The sequence below is a fragment of the Grammomys surdaster genome, unplaced genomic scaffold (assembly GCF_004785775.1).
Source record: "Grammomys surdaster isolate TR1022 unplaced genomic scaffold, NIH_TR_1.0 125947, whole genome shotgun sequence".
In the NCBI taxonomy this organism is placed as follows: Eukaryota; Metazoa; Chordata; class Mammalia; order Rodentia; family Muridae; genus Grammomys; species Grammomys surdaster.
Genome location: NW_021620769.1, coordinates 2,343,731 through 2,365,618, shown reverse-complemented (window position 1 = coordinate 2,365,618; position 21,888 = coordinate 2,343,731). Strand labels below are relative to the sequence as shown.

The 21,888-nt window shown below is 42.0% G+C and overlaps 1 protein-coding gene across 1 annotated transcript in view; it reads left to right on the top strand.

Moving 5' to 3' along the window:
• The first annotated feature begins 8,529 nt into the window (after nt 1–8,529).
• Nucleotides 8,530–21,888, top strand: part of Hhip (hedgehog interacting protein) — an 83,278-nt gene continuing 69,919 nt past the window's right edge. Inside the window, exons 1-4 of the mRNA XM_028753412.1 lie at nt 8,530–8,808; nt 14,393–14,585; nt 20,581–20,734; nt 21,460–21,661. Of these exons, the coding sequence (XP_028609245.1) occupies nt 8,530–8,808; nt 14,393–14,585; nt 20,581–20,734; nt 21,460–21,661 (828 nt within the window). The remainder of the gene's footprint in view (nt 8,809–14,392; nt 14,586–20,580; nt 20,735–21,459; nt 21,662–21,888) is intronic.

Genomic DNA, 21,888 nt, shown 5'->3' with positions numbered 1-21,888 from the left:
CATCTCATCTGAGAATCATAGGTTGCCACACTGGAAAAGAAATACACAAACCCCAATGCTACACAGCTTATGGTGAGTTTTTATAAGTACACAAAAATAGGTCAAAAGAAAAAGGATGGAAAAAGATACTTCATGTTAGTGGTAAACAAAAGCAATACTGATTGGGGATAAAGGAAGGTATTTCTTAAGGGCCAAAGTTTCCATTCAAGAGATAAATTGTAAACGTTTATGCAAATAAGCACAGAGCTTCAAACAATACAAAGCAAAACTTGGTAGGATCTGCAAGCAGGAGCAAGGAACTTCACACTTTAGATGTCACTATGACTCCTGGAAGAACTGATGAAACAAATAAAATCATTTTAAAAAGACATCTAAATAGGGTCTACCAAACTGGCACCGCTAGCGGTTAGAGTAGCCAACTCTCCACAAGACAGCGCATGTATTCTCTTCTGTTGGACACAAAATGTTTACCAAGATAGAATGTTTTCCTGTCCATGAAAAAGACTCAAACATTTGAAATACAATTTATCTTGAATATACTCTGACTACAATGAGTAACAAGTCTTCAGGGGGAAAAATGCTCTAAGTATTTGGAAATTAAATCACACGGTTTCCAATTTTCAATAACTTATATTTCAAAGAGCTTGGCCAGTGGCTGGGGTGGGGAGGGGAAGTCAAAAAATATTTTGAATGAAATTGAAAAGAAATCCTATTATTTCAAAATCGGTGGATGTGGCCAAAGTAGTAGTAATGTCTAAACGATAAAATTTTCTACAAGCCAGAGGCCAAAGGAAAAGGGACAGGGCAGGCTCTGTCTCTGAGCTGCTGATACTGTCCATCGTGCACTTTGTGACGGTCTTGTGTTATTAGCTCTCTGAGAGTCCACGCGACATGGTTTGATCGCATCCATCCCCCTCCCCCAACTGCCCCCATACTCACCTTGTCCCTACTCTCCCAACTTTGTGCCCTCTTTGTTTGTTTGTTTTTTTCCATAAACCCATCAAGTCAATGTGTGCTGCCCATATATCCTTGGCTGTGACCACACTGTAGTGTGATCAAAGCTGGTGTTCCTGCTGTCTCTCTCCTTCTTTCCTTCTCTCTTCTCTCCCCCTCCCTCTTTCCCTCTCCTTTTTCCTCTCACTCACTCTATCCCAACAGCTATCATTTGCCCATAGCTCCTTAGCTAGGGCTGGGACTTTGTGCCCACCTCTCTTCTCTATCCAGGGATTTCGTCTTGCTGGATCTTGAGCAGGTCTTGTGCGTGATGTCCTAACACTGTGCGTTCATATATGCAGTCACCCTTCTGTCTGAAAAGCATTGTTTCCTTGCAGTCACTCTCCATTCCTGGATCTTACAATCTTTCCTCACCCTGTTCTGGAATGATCCCTGAGCCTTGGAAGGGAAATGTATGTTATAGATGTCCTACTTGAGCATTCCATAGTTACGTATTCGCTACACCTTGATCAGTTGTGAGTCTCTGTTACACGCCATCTACTGCACATAGAAGCTTCTCTAGTGAAGATTAAGAGGTACATTGATGTAAAGGTGTAGCAGTAAGTCATTAGGAGTCAGTTTAACACTGTACCTCTTTACCAGATAATAATAGCAGGTTTTCCTCTAGGGCCTATATGACCTGTCTAGTTACAGATTCTTACCCTGATAATGGTATCAGGAATGGGTTTTATCTTGTGCACTGAGACTTAAGTCCAGTCAGTAAGTGGCTAGTTATGCCACCAGTGTTTGTGTCAGTAGTGTCCCAGTGTGCATGTCTTGGTTATGCCGCCAGTGTTTGTGTCAGTAGTGTCCCAGTGTGCATATCTTGGTTATGCCACCAATGTTTGTGTCAGTAGTGTCCCAGTGTGCATGTCTTGCCAGGCCAATCATTCCTGTAGCTCTCAGGGTTCAAGGCCAAGTGAATGATGCTTAGTTTTCCTGTAGTGTGCACAGCAATCTCCCACCTAGGAAAGCTAGCCAGTAGGGAGGAAGCTTCCAGATGAGTACCAGCTGGATTTCGCCACGTTCTATGATACAAGCTTATGGTGCTGTCAGCAATAGGGTCTTACTGTAAAGTTTTGGAAGGTAACAAAGAACACTGATACACTGTAGTGTTTGGATCCATCTATGAGATCCACTGGTCAATTACTATAAAAGATGTAAGCCATTCCTGACATTGAGCTTTTATGTGGTAGCCTATGGTATATAGTAGGGGCATTATCGCCACATTATGTGTTAACTTCATTTTAACTCTTCTTGTTAGTATGCATATATTTTAGGGAAATTCTACAACAATAGGTTTCCATTTAACTTCCTCAAAAGATTTTTAGTGTTGTCCATCTCTCCCTGTATTCCCTCATCTACCATGCCCTCCCATCCTCAGCCATATTTTAACCCTTTCTATTCTATTACTTCCCTTAACCCCTTATGCCAGTGACTGTTCTTGCCTCCTGGAAAGTTCTCACACCATGACTCTATAATGGTTTCCTGATACCTTCAGTATTCCAAATGAAACACACATATCTGAAGATTCAAAGCTAACATCCTCAGATGAAAGAGGGCATCCAGCATTTTTCTTTCTGGGTCTGGGCTACCTTATTCAGAATGATTGTTCCCAGCCCAGTCCATTTACCTACAAATTTCACGAGTTTCTTTTTCTTAACAGCTCTGTAATGTTCCATTGTGTAAACACACCACATTTTCAATATCCACTCACCAACTGACTTATCAGCTATGCATCTTGTAGAGAGGTGGAGAATACACAAAGAACTCAAAAACAAACAAACAAAAACCAAACAAACAACAACTCCCAAAGGATTTTGAAGTCTTGCCTGTGTCCATGAAATTTACCTACCTGGAAGTAGCATCTTCACAGGAGATTAAGACATGGCTCGTAGGATGAACACTGACTTAACCAATGTTCATGTAAGGTGAACTGATTTGGTTATAAACAGACACATCCACAAGCAAGACACAAGGGGCTCAGGACTTGCAAACCAGGAAAAGGGGTGATGTAAGTTATCAGAAGCTAGGAGAGAAGTCTAGCCATTTAGAAGGAACCAATCCTGGCCATCAATAAGGGGTCCCTAACCCCAGATCTGAGGGACAGTAAATTTCTGTTGTTTTAAGATCCTAAGTAGTGGGGTTGGTAGTGGCAACGTTAAAGATGGTATACTTCTGGTCAGTGTTAAAAGGTTAGTCTCCAACCATCTGCCAGGGTTCCCATAATCTATTTTACCACCTTGGAGGAGTCAGCACTGACCAGGAGGCAGATTCTATCTCCATATTTCCAAGCTCCCCTTTGCCTCCCCATCACTAATGATGCAGACCATAACCGTGGGCCTTTCCATCCACACCCCAGTTGCCAAATAACTACTCTGAGACTTAATTATTTATGAATAAATGCCTAGGCCATAAGCTTGGGCTTGGTCCCTGACGAGTTTATAACCTATATAACCCATTTATTCTGTTCTATATGTGCCACGTGGCTGGTTACCTCTCCTCTGTATCATGCGTCTGTGTCCTCAGAGTCTGTGTGGCAATTCTTCTTGCCTCTGACTAACTCCCAGAGTTGCTCTCTCTCTCTCTCTCTAACTAGAGTGCCCATCTCCAGTTCCCTGCCTTTTGCTGACAGGCCATTAGATTTTTATTGACATGTGATGTTTCCACACAGTATACAAGAGATTCTCGCTACACTTGTCCTTTTATGCTTTTCCAGTTCTCTAATATTCATTTTATGCAATTCCACATTTTTAATTCACTCTATCAAAATAGCCAGTATATTTCTGAAATGACAGTTGGCTGGGCCAAGGAACATTTCAGTGGTAGAGTGTTTGCCTACTACAGGAGAGGCATCTCATTAGGAGGAGAAACTTCAAAGATCCCATACAGTCTGGAATCTGGATATTTTGTGATGTCACAGTTCTTATCCTCTTCTGTCACTCACTCGTGTCCACTGTGGAGGGCAGAGTCTCTTTGCTAGTCCAAGCTTGCCCACTTCATCCAATTTGCTCTCCTGTGCTTTGTGTGTACATGGATCACTGCTCCAATCTTCAAACTGGCTGTTCTTTCAAGGCCTGTGCCTCCCTTCCCCATCATCTCGTTCCTCTCTGACACTCATGGACATCTGGTACAATCTATAGCTAGATGTTATCTCTCCCCATTAGAGGACGTTCCACAAGAGTTTTAAACAGTTGTGTCTGCAGTGCCCAGAGTTAAGTTTACCACACAGCTACTGATTTAAATATTTGGGAGGAGGTGCACTTGCACATGTGCCAGTGAACATCACAGTACATGTGTGAGTATCAGAGGACAAGTTGTGGGAGTTAGTTTTCTCTTTCTACCATTCAGGGGTCAAACTCAAATGTTCAGTCTTGGGGCAAGTGCCTTTATCTCCAAAGACATCTTGCGGGCCCAGGTACTAACTTTAGCACAGAATGTTGAATAGCTGGAGATAAAACCAGCCAGCTACCCGGCCATTGTGCCAATCACTATCCAGTCTATAATTGTTTGATGCTCTCCCTCTGTGGAATCACATTGAAGTGTAATTTGAATAGAGATTAATTTGAAATGACAAGGTTTAAAATTCTTCACGATGGGTGTACACTCAGATGTCTGTTCTCCCAGCTGACAATAAAAAGATTTATTTTTAACTCATTCAAAAGGTTCAGAAACAATCAACTCAAGTAAGGGGGCCAATAGGTAATGTTTATTGAGAGTTGGTCACAATTAGACTCCAAAATTAGACTCAAAAAGAGAACAATCTAGTTCCTAGATCTGGTACTTACACCTCATTCACACATGATAAAGTTTCTTATGGTTACCAACAATGCATGGATGAAAATAATTGCTGTATTACATGCTTATTAAACAAGGTATAATGACTGAAAATGATCCTTCTGATTTTGTCCAAGTGTGTAAATGGCTCTGCTGCCCTTTTGCAACCTTCAAGGAAGTTTTCTTAGGAAATATTCTAGTCTTGATCCTTGATTCCTAAGAAATTAGTTGGTCTGCTGTGGGTTAAGTTCTTAATTTGCCTTCTGAGGGAAAAAAATCAGTAGTTAGTCCACCTGTGAAATAGGAGTCAGTGAAACATGGAATAAGCTCAGTGTCCCATTAGGGGACCAGATCACTTGCCTTCCATGATGACTTGTACACAGATCATTTCCAGTTGCATGTGTCACGATAGACCAAGGGAAGGGATGTAGCTCAGTTGCTACGGTGGTTGCTAAGGTGGTTGCTTTGCATGAAGCCCTGGGATACTTTTTAATATTCTTTCTTTCATACACTACATCCTGACTGTAGTTTCCCCTCCCTCCACTCTTTCCAGTGCCCCCTTCACTCTTCTCCAAACCTACCCCCTCCACTCTCTACTCCCCACCTCTGTCTTCCCCCCAGAAAAGAGCTCCCAGGGACATCAACTGAAAATGACACAGATGTAAAAAGACCAGGCACAAATCTTCACATCAAGCCTAGATGAGGCAACCCAGTAGAAAGAAAAAGTCCCACCTTAGGATAAAAGAGTCAGAGACACCCTGAGTTCCACCTGCCATGGTCAGGAGTTCTCCTAAAAGAATAAGTCAACAAACATAACACATATGCAGATGACCTATTGCAGACCTATGCAGGGTTAGTGATTGCTGCTTCAGTCTCTGAGCTTTCATCAGCCCTCCTTAGCTGATTCCTCGGGCCATGATCTCCTGGTGCCTTCAACCCTTCTGGCTCCCACAATTCCTCCTCCCCTCTTTCTCTAGGTTCCCTGGGATTCCCTGAACTCCCAAGCTCAAAGGGGAGGGAAGCAATGGAGATCTCTAACCTGAGTTTGCTCTCTGCCTGATATTTGGCTGTGGGTCTCTGTATCTGCTCCTATTAACAGCCTGAGGCAACCTCTCTGATGATGAGGGCACTAGGCACTGTCTATGAGTATAGCAGAACATCATTAGGAGTCTTTTCATTGATTTTATTTATTTATTTTTATTTAGCCAGCTACGTTTTGTTCCACTCTAGGTCTCCAGAAGCCCTGGGATTTTATTCTGAGCACTGCCTCAAGCAAGCATAATGGTCCTTGTTTATGATCCTGACACTAAGCATGTGAATGCTGAAGCATCAGTAGTCCAAGGTCATCCTTAAAGATACCCAAGACTTTGTCCCAAGAAGAAAAGAAGGAAATAAGTTTGTCTCCTTTAGATCATCTATAAATGTTCTGCCACTTGGCATTTAGGACTGTACCTTATAACAGAAGTGTAATTTTGTAAAACCTAGTATTATTTTACTTCAGGTGGGCTTGGTCTGGAAATGCACAGCCCAAGAGGGCCTGACCCAACAGTATTAACATGAACTTATCACTTAGGAGTGGGAGCTTGAACAACTGAACATTTTAGAAGGATCTTCATTTTAGGAAAAGACATTAAACTAAAGTTTAGGAATAAAGCCTTACATACATGTAGACAGGTTCTGGAATCCAAATTACATGGAATTATGCCAGCGGCTTGATCTTGATGGAACCCATATCAAGAACTACGAAAGTCTTAAAATCCTTGATATCCAAAGACTGCCAAGCAGGATGAATGCTAGACATGGGAGCCAGAGTAGTTTTCACAGTAACATGTACACAGTAGTACACGGCAGTCTTGGGGTATTTGCTTAAGCTGGGGGCTAGGCCAACCATCTCTGTAGGCTTTAGGTTTATTCTAACAGGTCACTTCACTTGCTTTAGAAACTCTAACTTCACACATAAAATGTAATTCAGAATCCAGGGACAAGCTCACCTAGCTTCTGATAGCACTTTAAAGCTGTTAGCTAACCAGCTTCTTCAACCTCCACCAGCATTCACTGGAGCTTGGTGAAATCTGTTTCCAAATATGGTGAACATTCTTCTATTGCCAAAATGGGAAAAACAGCCTTATCCCCTCACCAAAAGCCATCTACCAGGAAATCAGCTTCCCTGTTAAGTTCCCAAATAGACAAAAGAAAAAGAAAAAGAGAAAAAAGAAGAAGCACATTACACATTTTGTGTGCAGCTCCTGGGAGGCTTGTCCCAGTGCCTCAGGGCTTCAGTAAATGTGAAATCATAGCTCTTGAGATCTTTCTAGAAATGCTCTAAGCAGAACTTATTCAGTTGGGAAAAGGTAAATTTATTTGTACATATACAATTATGTGGGGCTTCTGTTTCTACACTTCACATAGGAGACTAAATTCTTCTTCTTCTATATTTGTAAGTTTGTGCACATGGGGTGTGTGCATGCATGTACTTTATAAATGCACACAGAACAGCCAGCTTGGGATATCTACAGGTGTCTCCCAGACGACTTAGTCTGGATTTACAGATGGCCTCTTTAGGCCATCTTGCCTAAGCCCATATCTGCCTGGAGAAGGGCTCAGGTTCAGCCCTCTCTGGAATACCCAACCCTACTAAGCCCACGTGTCTCTGTGCCCACTGCAGTAGCTCCAAGAACTTCAATGAGGACTTGTGGGTGGCCCTTTTCAAAAGTCAGCAAACCACCTCAGCCTACCCAAAAACTCAGCATCTGGGTTCTCTTTCCTCTCTTAATCTCCAGGATCACTGAAGACCAGCAGCGTTTGTCCATGCCTGCCAGAGAGGGAAAGGTACCGACAAGTTCCCAGCCTACTGAGTCCATCTCTCCCGGGGCTGAGGGAACCAAACCTGGTGCGCGAAGCCAGGCAAGGATTCCTCCCTTCTCACCTTTTCTGGGAGCCTCAGTCCCATCCCCCTGAGTGGCAGTAACGTACTTTCGTCCCAGGCTGGGCATCGCGGCCAGGCCACCCCCACCCCGGCACGGAGGCGTTCCAGGTTCTGAGCCCCGGAGGCTGGCTCGAAGGGCTCCTCCGTACTCCCCTCCTCCGAACTCGTCCGTCCCCGCCCGGTCGCAGCAAGAGGCCACCCTAGGCCTAGCTCCCGGGCCACCCCCTCCCCTCTCCCCCATCCCGGGAGGGGGCGCGCGAGCGGCGGTGACGTCAAGGGGCGCGCGGTGGCAGCACCTCCCCGCGCGCTAGTTAAAAAGAAGAAGAAAAGAGGGAGCGAAACATGAGAGGCTGTGTGAGAAGCTGCAGCCGCCAGAGGAGACCTCAGCATCCTCGGGAGCCCAGCGCCGGCCCTGCCTCCGCCCGGCCCGCTGCCGCCACCGCCGCCCTTTCGGCTCCTGCTACTGTCTCACCTAAACAACTCCCATTCAGCGGACGAGCGAAGTTCTATGACTGTCTTCTCCTCTCCTTCCTCCTCCTCTTCCAACTCCTTCTCCTCCCACTTCCCAACCGCTGTGGAAAGCCCCTAACCCAACAGACGCTGGCAAGGCTGCGGACAAGTGTCATCTGCACTTTATCTTGTTGCTCCGGCTGCCCTAAGACAAAGTTGCATAGCTCTAAGTCTTTCTTCCCCAGTCACCTCCCTCTGCCCCCGAGAGCGTCCCGCCGCCCCGCAGCACTCTCCTGGAGCTGCGCCCTAGTGCCCCTGCTGGGCAGTGGCCTTTTCCCCCACCCCATCCTCCTGCATCCTGCCCCTGCTGCTCCGGGCAGACGATGTTGAAGATGCTCTCCTTTAAGCTGCTACTGCTGGCCGTGGCTCTGGGCTTCTTTGAAGGAGATGCCAAGTTTGGGGAAAGGAGCGAAGGGAGCGGAGCGAGGAGGAGAAGGTGCCTGAATGGGAACCCCCCAAAGCGCCTGAAAAGAAGGGACAGGCGGATGATGTCCCAGCTGGAGCTGCTGAGTGGAGGAGAGATCCTGTGTGGTGGCTTCTACCCACGAGTATCCTGCTGCCTGCAGAGTGACAGCCCTGGATTGGGGAGTCTGGAGAACAAGGTAGGCAGTCCCCAGCCTCGTACATGTAGCTTGCTGAGATGAGAATAACGGCAAGACAGTCCAAACTTATTCGGGTAGCTCTGATAACTTTTCTAAGGTGATTAAATGTTCTGGGTGTGTGCTCTCAGCAGTATGCAGATAGCTCTTCCTACACTGGAGTCGGTTGTGGGGATGCTGGTCAAACTTGCCTATCTATAGAGAGAAACGTTTCTGTGGTGCCCGCGTCCTGGGCTGAGTAAATATTTCAAAAGAATCGAGATTAACAGTGTATTTTGGATCAAATGGAGAACTTGGTGAGGTGGAACTGTAAATTAGGGTGGCTGTGGTTTCCGGTTTATTTTTCTGGGGTAAAAAAGATTTGTTCAGTTTTCTCCACGTGCTCTAACTAGCAAGCGGATTGAATTATAAAGGCTATCCAGGTACTGTTGGTTTAAGATCTTAAACCCAATCTGAAGGGTCTAGCTTGCATGACTATGGTTAAGTCAGAAGGGAACTCTTGGAACGTTAAGAACTCAGAGATTTTGCTGGATCTTCTTAGTCAGTGGTTTCTCCGTCTTGTATCATGGACCCAGGTTTTCACTGGTACTACGTTGTCTAGGAGGATCTTGTCTAGAAACTCACATTTATGAGTGACGATATATGAACTTGTCATGCGTTGATTAGCTTATCCAAGAAGTGTCTGCCCCAAGTGCAAGAGGTCGTTGGTCTTGATTCTGCATCAGATTTTTTTTTAACATGGGATGCTGTGCTGCGTGCTGTCTGTGGGATCCTGTCATTAACAATCACTGCACGCAGAGATAAACAATCAGGTGTCTCTGCCCCCCCTCTTTGCCCATTTTAGGTTTAATTAAGGATTCCTCTGTTACAACCCTGCAGTTGTCAAGGTCTGAGAGACACTCGGAAAACTTGTGCTCCACTCTTGCTGGCCAGGCATTTAAAAAAAAATGCCCGGGCTGAATCTAATTTTTATGCTCAGTTCACGGTAGATTTCACCCTATTATCATGTAAACAGCTCCTGCGAATCAACATATGTGTCTGGGTGGTACCTCTCACTTTGTTTTGTAACAAAAAGCCATATTGCATCATTTAATTTGCTCAAGTCATGCAAATAGAAAAAAAATCAATAGGACAAAAAGGGGTCGGCTTATCCTCCTCCCCACTAAACTGCTGCCCACACACAGCGCCCTGTTGCTTATGGCCAGGGAATAACAACACCACCATTGTGTTTGTTAGTTGGTTCACTAATGGCTGAAACTAGAGAACATCATTCTCTTCCAGTTGCCAGCTCCGTCCAAATGTCCATGCCTTTTGAGGGAACGTTTGTCCAGCCCGCGCTATTCCCAGATGAGTGAGAGCTGTCTTGTGCAGGTTTCAGCTGAAGCTCGGTCTTTATTCTTACCATATGCAGCAGTAGTCTGAGATGAGAAAAGATAGTCCAGCACTTTATTCACAACAATGTCCAGCCTCCTAATTGAATGAAGCCACAGAAGCAGCTCAGTCCTGAGCATCTTAAAGGCTTCTCCAGGAGTCCCCACCCCCATCCCCAAGGGAGAGACTCAGAGAAAGGTGTAGAAATATTTACTCGCCATGAAGTGTCCCTGGGTGTAGTATACACTGCCTGTGTAAGGAGGATCCAGAGCCCCCTGCAGTGCTGACCTCTTCCAGAAACATGTGGAATGCAAACTTTATTCTATAGTGAGGAGAAGGAGCAAGAGATCAGACTGGGGAAGATAATCCTCAAGGAAAGATACGTTAGAAGAAAACTTAAGGAAAATAATTATTTAGGCAAGGTCTGGTGTGTTAGCTGTGCATATTCCTGCCTAAGCCCTTCCAATCTCCACCAGACTCCACCAGATTTGTTTGGAAAACGTGCAAACCAAGTAGAGTCCATCAGCCTGTGCTGCTCTATTGCAAGTGGTTTATAAACAATACTCAAATTGTTCACGGCAGAGATTTGGTGCAGCCATGCCCGTGGATTCGTGACCTACGTTCTCACATTTTAATAGTTTGTAAAACATGTTATTTTATAATAAACATTAGTGTTTCCTTTCCCCCATAAGCCTTCCCAGATTATAATGTATGTTAGGGTTTCATTTTATAAATGCATGTACAAGAGAGACGGGGGCTATTTGAATGCGCCATTTGTTGTTGTTTACAAAAGAAAAATACTCCCAGAAAAGATTTTTATGTTTCATCAACTTTTCAAGAGAAGTACTATGCAGAGTTTCCTGAGGGAAAAAATTTCTAAGACAAATAGATAATGAAAAACTACTCAGAAGATTGAGCATGCTCAGTTAAGCAGTTAGAGCCAGTTGATAGGCTAACAAGCTTCCCTTAGTGAACTAACATTTAGCTCAGTTTCTCAAACTTTATTACTGTGTTCTTATGTTTGAGTTCCTTGTCAGTTTTAATAATGTTATGTAATATAACATAATGTTATATGTTAACTATGATAACACATAAGAGATGCCAAAATTTAGTAGGATATGTTGTCTTAGCAAAATTGTTGCATACCCTAAATACAACATGCTAAAAGGATCTAATTCTCATTAGCCAAGTTGAATCTACACCCTATCAAAATACTCCAGTTCTTAAACTTAACTTGTAGTCACAGAGGAACAGCTCCCCTCTCCCTCGCCCTCTCCCTTTCCCTTTCCCTCTCCCCCCCCCTCCTCTGCCTTGGTGGTTTCACAGCCTAAGCTGTCAAGGAATGGGTGAAAAGTAATTGTTTTCAAGTGTGCCCTTTTACAATCATTTGTTTGCTCTGGCTCTTGCAGGGACAAAGGCTATTGTTGAACACATCCAACTAAACAAATAACTCATCCCAGGGTCCCTTTAACAGCTGCCTTAGTACAATGATCTATTTACATATTAGACTAAAATTGAAACTGAACTCTTTAATGACATAATCCAGCACTATAGTCCAGAGGCGCGTGTGTTCTGCCCAACAGCTGGACAGTCTTGTAGGCATATGATTTTTTAGAAATTGCTTTTCTGTGCACCAAGTGATCTTAAAGCGACATCTTAATATACTGTCATGTTTTTCTCCTTTTATCCTTTCCTGGAACCCACGTGGGTTCCTCTTTACCTCTTTGTTTAGTTGTTTGATAAATAGAGAGAAATATAAAGGGGTCTCTGGCACCTATTTCTCTGCCGATAAGCTACAGCCTTGGGCTCTCTGCAGTCCAGCACTTATCTTACCTTTCTTGCGTAGATTTCACTTTCCCCTGGCTAAAGATTAAAGGATGAACTGCCAGTGTTACAGATTAGTCAGCCACAGCCTTGGCTCTTCCTAGGCTGGCTGTAATCATGTTTGCAAGCTTTACACGAATCCAAAATATTTTTAGCTAAACTACTATAACTTGATGACTTTGTATTTGGCTTTTTAAAAATTGAAACAAGAAATTAATCTAAATTTCTTCTTAAGGTTCAGGGCAATGTCAGGCATAAAGTTAAGAACCTGTATGTCTGACATAGACACGTTGAAGGAGAGAAAGGAAGAAAAGAGAGGGTAGCTCTGCCTCTCTCTGTGCAAAGTACACCAGTACCCATCTGTCTAAACCAGTGTTGTTGCTTAGACTGAGTCAGTTTAATTGACTTCAGTAAGACTATTGGTTCATTGAAACCAAAGCCAGAATGATGGCTCTATCTATCTTCAAATAGGTGTTTATACTGCAGACCTCACACAGAGTAAAATGTTACCATCCTGCTGGCCAGAACAGCGTCAAACCTTAACAAGAATAATATTCTACTTGATTTCAGATAATTTATTGAACCCTATTTGTGAGACTTTTGATGAGGGATCTTGTGGGCAGGACACATTCCAAAAAATTGTAAAAGACAAAATTCTTTAGGCACTAAAAGCAAGCTCTTCCTGAAGAGCAGCTGGGAGAGTACGTGGGATCATTCTGTGTCAGCTATTTAAAAAAAAAAAAGGCAGCACAAATAGTCTCCATAAAAGCAAAGGTAATTACAGCCCAGTTTTCAGGGAGCAGAAGAGGTGGCTTCAGCTCCCTGTAGTTGTTTAGTTCTTGAAGAACTGCTATATGAGAAACCAACAGAATCATGCTGTACACTATGCATATTGAATAGATCTTGTGAGGTCTCCAGGCTGGACAATAAAAAACATTAAAAACATTCTTGGAATGCAAATTCTAAATCTCTGGTGTATGTTTTTATTTTAGAAAACTTGGATAATTTTAGTCAATTGTCACTTAAGCAAACTGACAAAAATTAAAATGTAAATGCAATTATGATTAGCAACTTTTGAATACTCTAAGTAGTTATAATATACACATGATTTTTTTTCTGAACTAGAGTAGCCTCTTTAGACTCTGGAATACCCAGAGAGGTTTGATTTTAGATCAGGTTGTCCTTTAGGTATAGGTTTTCTTCTTAAGACCCTTGTGGTATTGTAATCCAGAAAAACTCTGGCTAAGGACCTTGTGGTATTGTAATCCAGAAAAAGTTGGCTAGATTATTTACTCAAATTAGCTTAACTTGCAAAAGAAATACTTGCTTTAGAGAGCTAAACACTTTTCCAAAGTTTCAGACTTTTAATTTTAATGCATTATGCCAGAGAAATACTCAAGGAGAAGTCTACATGAAAACACTATAAAATAAACACATGCTCCGTCATGTTGCAGTGTGCACATAGGGGACTTAATGCTTGATTTAGGTAGCAGTTTTATTTCTCGGGTATGCTGGTACTGTCCCCTATACTTACTGAAGGATTCCTCAGATCAGTTTCCAAGTGAACTCTGAAGCTAAGATCCATTCCACCTAGAAGCTATTAACTCAAGGAATCTTCAAGTCCTTCGATTTGGTCTGACTGGTATAAAGGACATATCATTGTGTGAATAGTGATAAAAGTATTCTTTTCCATTAAAATTCATTACTCACTACACAAAAGTGTGTTCATTAAGCTCTGTATGTGTTCATGCATATAAAACGTCTAAGGAGCTAGCTAGAAAGTTTTTCCTGGCTAAGATATAATGAATGTTAAAAATGGGACTTACACCTATTTCGTTCAGTTTGGGGGTATTTTTATAGAACATGAAAGGCAGTGCCCAGTACAGTCTGTAGATTAGAAATAAGTAGAAGTTTACCAAAATGTTATTTAAGCACAGTTTTGAAATCATATTAGGAGCTTTAAGAATTAAATATACTTTTTACTCATGACACAAATAAGCCATGTCTTTAAATTACACTTTAGATAAAGTTAGATAAAGGTATCCAATTTTTAAGGTAAATACAATTCAATATATGCTCTGGGTCAGAGGAAGTGGATCAAACATTCAACAGTCTATAAACGTCTCAATTTTAACAGCAGAAGGACAGATTCACACATTTGAATTTGCAGTGACAAGAAGAGCTTCTGTGTGTCCTCCTCTGACCTTTGTCTCCTCACCCTGGCCTCAGAGATAACGTGTGTCCTTCTGAGAAACTACATAATGTGACATACTCATTCTTTTGCTCTGAATTAGACTTCTGTGCTCACATGATTGGGGTGGGGAGAAGAAAACCTGACAGAGCTCACTTCTCGCATGACTAACAAAGTTCACTTCTGATTTGTGACTTTCAGATCTTTTCTACCGCCAACAACACAGAATGTGGCAGGCTACTGGAGGAGATCAAATGTGCTCCGTGCTCTCCTCATTCCCAGAGCCTGTTCTCCTCACCTGAAAGAGACGTCCTGGATGGAGACCTAGCACTTCCACTCCTCTGCAAGGACTACTGCAAAGAATTCTTTTATACTTGTCGGGGCCATATTCCAGGTAAAAAAACAAAACACAACACAAAATTAAAATTAAATTAAATAAATAAATAAATAACCAAACATACATAAGTTAAAATACTGCCCAGAATCCTTCTAAGATCCCTGTCCTTCAAGGTTTGTTTACAAGAGTTGTAAATTGTGCTTTTCCTCCTTATTTTACTTCATAACTACCTTTTCCAAACTCTTACTGTTTATTGCTGTGGAAAAGAGGACTAGAGTTTGAGCTGACAAACAGAACACTAACTTTGTTCTTATGGCTTAAGTTTCTCGTTAAGATCCTAAGACAGGTGGTAAACTTTTTACACATTGGATTATCAACATAACTTTATATAGGCAGGTTTATTATCAGTAAAACCTTGCTGTCTTTTCATTTTTACACTCTGAATTATATCCCCTGTATCGACAGACATTTCTTGTTGGAAACTTCTTTTACCTACCAGCATGAGTAGGAAGGTCTCTGCTTCTAATACGTAGCCGACGTGGGATAAGAGAGCACCCATTGGCTTTATAGATATTTCTTTAGGTTAAGTGTGAGTAGGAATTCCCCAAAGTGACAGCTAACCAAGCACTTTACATACAGTGACTAATTCACACCTTAGAAACCATGCAGTGGGTAGAACGCTGAAGTTCTGTCGTCTGGACACAGAAACTGAGCCCCAAGAGAACACTCCTGCTTAGTCAATGCTGTACAATGAGGAAACAACAGAATTGCTGTGAAGCTCTTCTGCACAGGGTGTCACAGGACACCTGGTCACCATCACATTCCAGACTCTAATAAACATAGAATTAACACGGACATCATTAAATGTTTATAACCTGGGGTGAAGGGCAGCTCAGCCGGCAAAGTACCTACCACAAAAGCATGAGGGCCCGAGTTCAGATCCTCAGCATCCATGGGGGGTGGGGGGCAGACATAATCATGTGCATGTGTAACCTGGGGCTGGATTCGCAGACACAGGCAGATCCTGGGAGCTTGCTTGAGAGTCGGTGTCTATAGGATTCAGTGAGATGGAAAGGGATTGAGGAAGATAGCCAACACTAACTGCTAGCTGGTACACTGACGCATGCATGCGCACACACATACACTGCACACAGGCGCACACACATTTATAAATTATGCAGTTGTCATTTTAATTAAAGAAATAACATGGAGGAAGAACATAATTTAACAAGACAGGTTCTTAGTACAAGTTCACACGTAAATCACTCCAGTGAACCATTTATAAAACTAAATGGTATTTAAGAAAGGTAAGCAAGCCTAAGTGCAGTAGGTTGTGACTCAGATGATTCTTTGAAATTGCTATACACATCTTAGTACTTTTCAGACCCACAAACATATAGAAAGAAATTGACAGAACTCTCATAAATAATAAACACTTTCGGTTTGCTTGCTCTTTGCCCGTAGCATGACACGTACCTAACCCCATTTGAATGAGAAAAATATTGTTTTTATAAACTGTAGCATGTTTCTGACTTTTCTTAAACTAGCTGTCCCCCACCCCTTTATCGCATTCCTCAACGAAAAGTGGAATTGCTCACAGTAGCCTCCAAGGCCCACAGAGAAGTGATAACAGATTCGAAAGCCTGGGGGGTTGCAGCAGACTTCCTGCCTTTGCAACCATTAGCTGAAACTGATACCAGCGCTTGGCATCTTCATTTAACTTTATCACTTCACAACAAACACAGCATGCTAGACAGCATGCTAGATCCACAGCCTCCCCCGTGGTGGTCTTTACACAGTCGAAGCTATTTTAGCGTGGACAGTAACAAAACAAGTCTATAAGAGCACCGAAAGAGAGCTCAACAAACCGCCTGGGCCTGAACTGCAAGTGCGTCACTTCCCAGATGAGGGTATGTGGTGACGAATGACAAATTTATTTTTCTACAAAGTTTGTGTATATGTAAAACTGCTGAAGTGCATCAAGATGTCAAGTGCTCTTCGCGGCCACCCAGGCTGCCTTGAAAGATAACCACATGAAAGCTCCACTCCAGAGGTGGAGAGCGGCAGAGTGCTGCCTTAGAGACCCAAGGAGACCTTACAGCAAGCTGAAGGGACAGCCTTGTCTCAGGTCACATGCTGATAATACTTTTAAATACTTGTCCCCGAAGTGAGCCGTAACAGCACACACTCTTTGCGGCGTTTATGGTCATTGATTTATTAGCCAGCCCGAGTCCTGGCAGGTAGGGTACCATTTCCTAAGGTGCGATGAACGAAGTGCAAGTCTTCCCACCAGTCCCTGCCCCTGGCACAGAAGTGTGTCTCTACTTCTAGCACACTGGAGCTTTAGAAACGATTACAACGACAACTTTGTAATCATTTCACCTTAAGTCGACTCTCTGGTTTACTCCTCTCAGAAGTCCAAAGCCATGGGAAACAGCTACGTTGAGATTTCATTTTATAGGAAACTTGATCACAGTATCACAGCTGCTCCTACCAGTGCCTCTTCTTTCTACAAATCAAAACCCTGAAGAGGAAAAAACAAAAAACAAAAAAACCTGAGGAATGTGCTTCGTTAAAAAAAAAAAATCTGATAAATAAAATCAGGATCTACTTACTTCCTAAAATGTAGAAAAGAGATTCAAAAGCAGTAAAATTGTTTATTACTCTAGTCAACCAAAATGTTCTCCACTTGTGGACTCACTGAGAAAGGTAATTTCCTAAAATTTCTCCAGTGCCAAAATTGCTTACCTCATGGGTCTTTTCGTTGGCCTGAATGAGCCGAAAGGATATTTTGCGTTCAATAAAGCTGGTGTAGCACACTCTGAGAAAGGCACATAGAGACACCCATTGGTATTGCTTTATTCTTTGTCCCTTTACCGTAGTGATTTTTATCACTTCTAGACAGGCATGTCCCAGCAGTCAGTTCCAGCCGTGTGAAAGGTCTGCACCCAGTTAGTTCAATTGGTTTAATCCTGTGGCTAATGAGGCCAAGGTCAAGGGTTTGAGTCCATTAGTTTCCTCAGTTCTGATTCCATCAGATACTTAACACATGTGTCTTATTAGTCCCAGGGAGAAAGGCTAGAGGTACAGGATGGACACATTGAAAGCCATCCTCCAGGGCCTCAGCAGCTCCTCCCCTTCCTCCCAGGGCTTCATTGGCTCCTCCTCCTTCTAGTATCATAATGGATGAACATAGAGATAAAAGATAACTTCTCTAAAACACATAGTGAGAAATAAACTGGAAAAGATAATACACTCTGGAGAGTATTTCCCAGGCCAGTATTTTTATAGGGTGCTGTGTGAGACAGAGGGCTGGAGTCACCATCTTGGAAAATGGCTATGAAGTCTGAATACTTGATTAATAACCAAAGGTTTAACTAATACAACTAAAAGAATACTCTAAGTATCTCTGCATTTGTAGACCTGGCCATAGTGTGGTGAAACAGGCTGAACTACACACATACTTTCAGTAAAAGGCTCTCCTGTGAATTCTTACAACCAAAGGTATGAGCTTGGTCAAAAGAATCAGGACATCTAAATACACAAGTTTATAAAGATACTTTCTCTCTTAACGTTAATATATTCTATTAGAAAATTATTCCCATTTCCTAATATTTATCCCCAGTGGGTACCACTCTTAAAAGTGAAAACAGCCATAGTGTCTTTCATTCATTAATTTCCTCTCAAAATGGTACTAGTTTGTAGATACACCAATTGCTTTTAAAAATTGAATTTTTATTTTCTTATATTTACTCAAATAGACTTGGTTTTAATATCTTTAGGTTTCAATTCGGTGCTTAGCCACTGAAGAATAAGAGGAGAAAGTTATGTTTTACAGACAATTCCCAAAGATGAATAGATTCTCCGTTCCTTTCTGTATCTGATGATACCAGATTTTCAAAGGAAGAAAACCTCCTCACTGCCTCTACTAAGGAACATCTTCTGGCTTCCACGCCTCCTTTCCCATCCCCTGCATCCCTGAGGGCACACATAGTACCCTGCATACCTGTGTGCACATATCCTTGAGGGCACACATTTTTCCTGGCCTTCCCCAACTTGAGATATTTCTCAACAGCCCAAACAGAAATTGCTCTTGAAGAGACTCTGTCAGCAATTTAAGGGTAATACATTTCACCCAAAAGTGAGGTCAAAATGTTTCCCATGCTTTATCACATGGGACACTTTCACCCCAAGGTTGGTTTGTTCTGAGGTTTGGGCTGACGCAGGTCAAGCTCACTGGAAGAGAGCTTTCAGTATCTTGCAAACTCTATCAATAAGCCTCACTTGGCTAAGCCCCAAATCTTGTTCTTAGAAACTCTTGTAAAACTCTTGAATTTGTTATATAATTTTTAAACTCCGACTAAGTTACCTGATGCTTTTATCCCAAAACTAGCAGGCAAAGTGAAAACTCTAATTTGTAATGTAAAAAGCAGAACTTCACTATAATAAAGAGAGGGGTGAGAGGCATTTTTTCTGGATAACTAAGGACGATTGTGATTGCTTGACCTGACTCTGATAAAAACAGATCAAGAAGAGATTTTGTGTGATTTTTTTTTTATTGTTTGTTTGTTTGCAGTGTTAACATCAAGCCTAGGCTTTGAGTTGCTGGGCAAGCACTCCAGCACTTACAAGCTTAACCTAGACCCTGATAGAAACATACTTGGAAAGCACAAATCTTCAGAATACAGATGCAATCTTATGGACAAGCACAATAAAACCAAGATCAAAATTTTCTATATTTTCCCTCTGGCCTAAAGCTTTTAATTTCATATAAAAGGAGAAATGTACTTATAAAAATTCTTGCAAGCCTGGTTGGGGTAGGGGGGAGGCAGGGGTGGGGGGTGGGGGGTGGGAATGACTCAGCCAGTAAAGACCTGAGATCAATCCCCAGTATGCATGTAAAAAGCTGAGCACAGAGGAGTGAACTGCAGCCCCAGTGATGTGGAGACTGAGACAGGCGGCTCCTCAGGGCTCTCTGGGAGGCCAGTATCATGGAATCCAGGAGTTTCACAGGTAATGAGAGACCTTGCCTCAGAGACTAAGGAATGGGACAGTTGAGGAAAACACCAGATGTTGGCTTCTGACCTCTACACTTAGTTCTGTGTTCACATGCATGCACACACACCAACAATTTTAATATGATATAAACGAAAAAACATTTTACCCCTTGCTTAATAAATCTATCATATAATCTATCATGTTTTAGTTCAGGGGGTGTCAGTTTTCTTCTTAAGAAGATAGAAGAGATCACTCAAATGCATATTATTATTGGCCCTTAGGGGAAACCATGCAAGAAAAAGGTCTTCAAAATACTTGAAATAAGAGGCTTACTCTTAGCATCAGTTCCTTACTTAAAGACTGCACAGTGGGTCACTAGTTTAATATGGAGATTCTTGTTATCTCCATACGAATGCATTGCATTAAGAGAACTAGCAAACAAAAGACTACTTGTTAGGTGTTCTTTTTAGGAAGGTATTTAGTATTGTAGAAAAATTAGCCTAATTAGCAATGAGGTCAGCTCACAGATATAAGCTGGGATCAGAGACACAGCTTGAGGAGAATCAACACAAGAACTTTTAAGATTAAAAAAAAATCCAGTAAAATCTACCTTGGGTTTTTATAACATGCCTTTCATATATCCTTTCAAGTAGGCAGAACAGGGCCTAGATAAGATGGCTCAGTGGTAAACATCACTTACCACTTGTGTAACTCTACTTCCAGGAGGACCTGATACCCTTTTAGCCTCCTCATACATTGTGAGTATAAAGTCATGAAGGAACACACACATCATATGGATGGATATATAAATCTTTTAAAAGTACTCAGCATAAATTATACTTTTACTGGAACTCTTAAATGTGTTTAAAGAAGAAAAGAGCATCTCCCTCCCTCTCTGTGCTTTTTCCTTTTATATTGCTGTAGTCTGGGTGTCTCTGGGATTATTCGTACAGCCTCTAAAAATCATCTCTGGCCATATGCCCCATCTTTCAAATGAGCTGGTTTTGCTAGATTTCACAGTCCTTAATGAATCTTCCTACCTGTCTGTTTAAAGGTCTTCTACAAACAACTGCTGATGAATTTTGCTTTTACTATGCAAGAAAAGATGCTGGATTATGCTTTCCAGACTTCCCAAGAAAGCAAGTCAGAGGACCAGCATCTAACTACTTGGACCAGATGGAAGACTATGAGAAAGTGGAGATCAACAGGTCCATACAATTCAATCCTTTCTCTCTCTCTCTCTCTCTCTCTCTCTCTCTCTCTCTCTCTCTCTCTCAATGTTCTTTACTCTTAAAGAAAAAAAGTAACAAATCTGTGGTTTTGACAGCAACATGCCTGTGTATGTTTATGCTTAGGAGCCATGGGTTCCACATGCATTAAGGTCATTTTCCTTCATAGCAGTTTGCTCCCCTAAAATTATAGCTTAAATGCATTTAATACTTAGGCTCCTAATCCTATGTTATGAGCTTGGCTTCTCTGTGACTCATGGGAATTTATGGGCACAGTATTCAACTTGGATTTTATGATTGTTGTTAGCTTTATGGCACCATGGAAATATTCAGCACAATTATTATTAGCAAATCAGTTTTTCTTTATAAATAGATCTTAGAACATTCTCCTTAAATGCCTTCTCATAAAGGTTCATTATTGTGAGCAAAAGCAAATTTTAATTGTAGTCACTGAAAGATGAGCTAATGAGCTAATGACATTTCAGAATAAACCATTTGGATTCTCACTTGTACTTTCTGAGAAAATGATATCTTGTTATTTTCCACTGAAAAGGTGATATGACTTAGCAAAATGAATCATTAACAGTCCTTCCTGATTTCCAAAACCATTGGTTCTTTGAAGAAGTAAACCTTGGTGATACTGAATGCATCTTTTTGCCCCTCCATCAGAAGGAGGACTGACTGGTTTTCTCCGGTTTGTTTAGAAAACACAAACACAACTGCTTCTGTGTCCAGGAGGTCATGAGTGGGCTGCGACAGCCTGTGGGTGCTGTGCACAGCGGAGATGGCTCCCACCGGCTCTTCATTCTAGAGAAGGAAGGCTATGTGAAGATTCTGACCCCAGAAGGAGAGCTGTTCAAGGAGCCTTACTTGGACATTCACAAACTTGTTCAAAGTGGAATAAAGGTTGGCCTTTTATATTTCTTTATTTTGTTCCAGTTGTGTAGGCTTTATCTTAAATGCTTCTGCTTCGCTGAAGGCATATTTCTGTAATAAAATAATTTGAGAGGGAAAATAAGGAGATAATCTAAGAGGTCAACAATTGCAACAACTGAGAGGGACAAAGACATGTTTGTTTTATTTACTGGCTGCTGAGTGACCAGGGTGATATGTTGACATTTACCCTATATAGT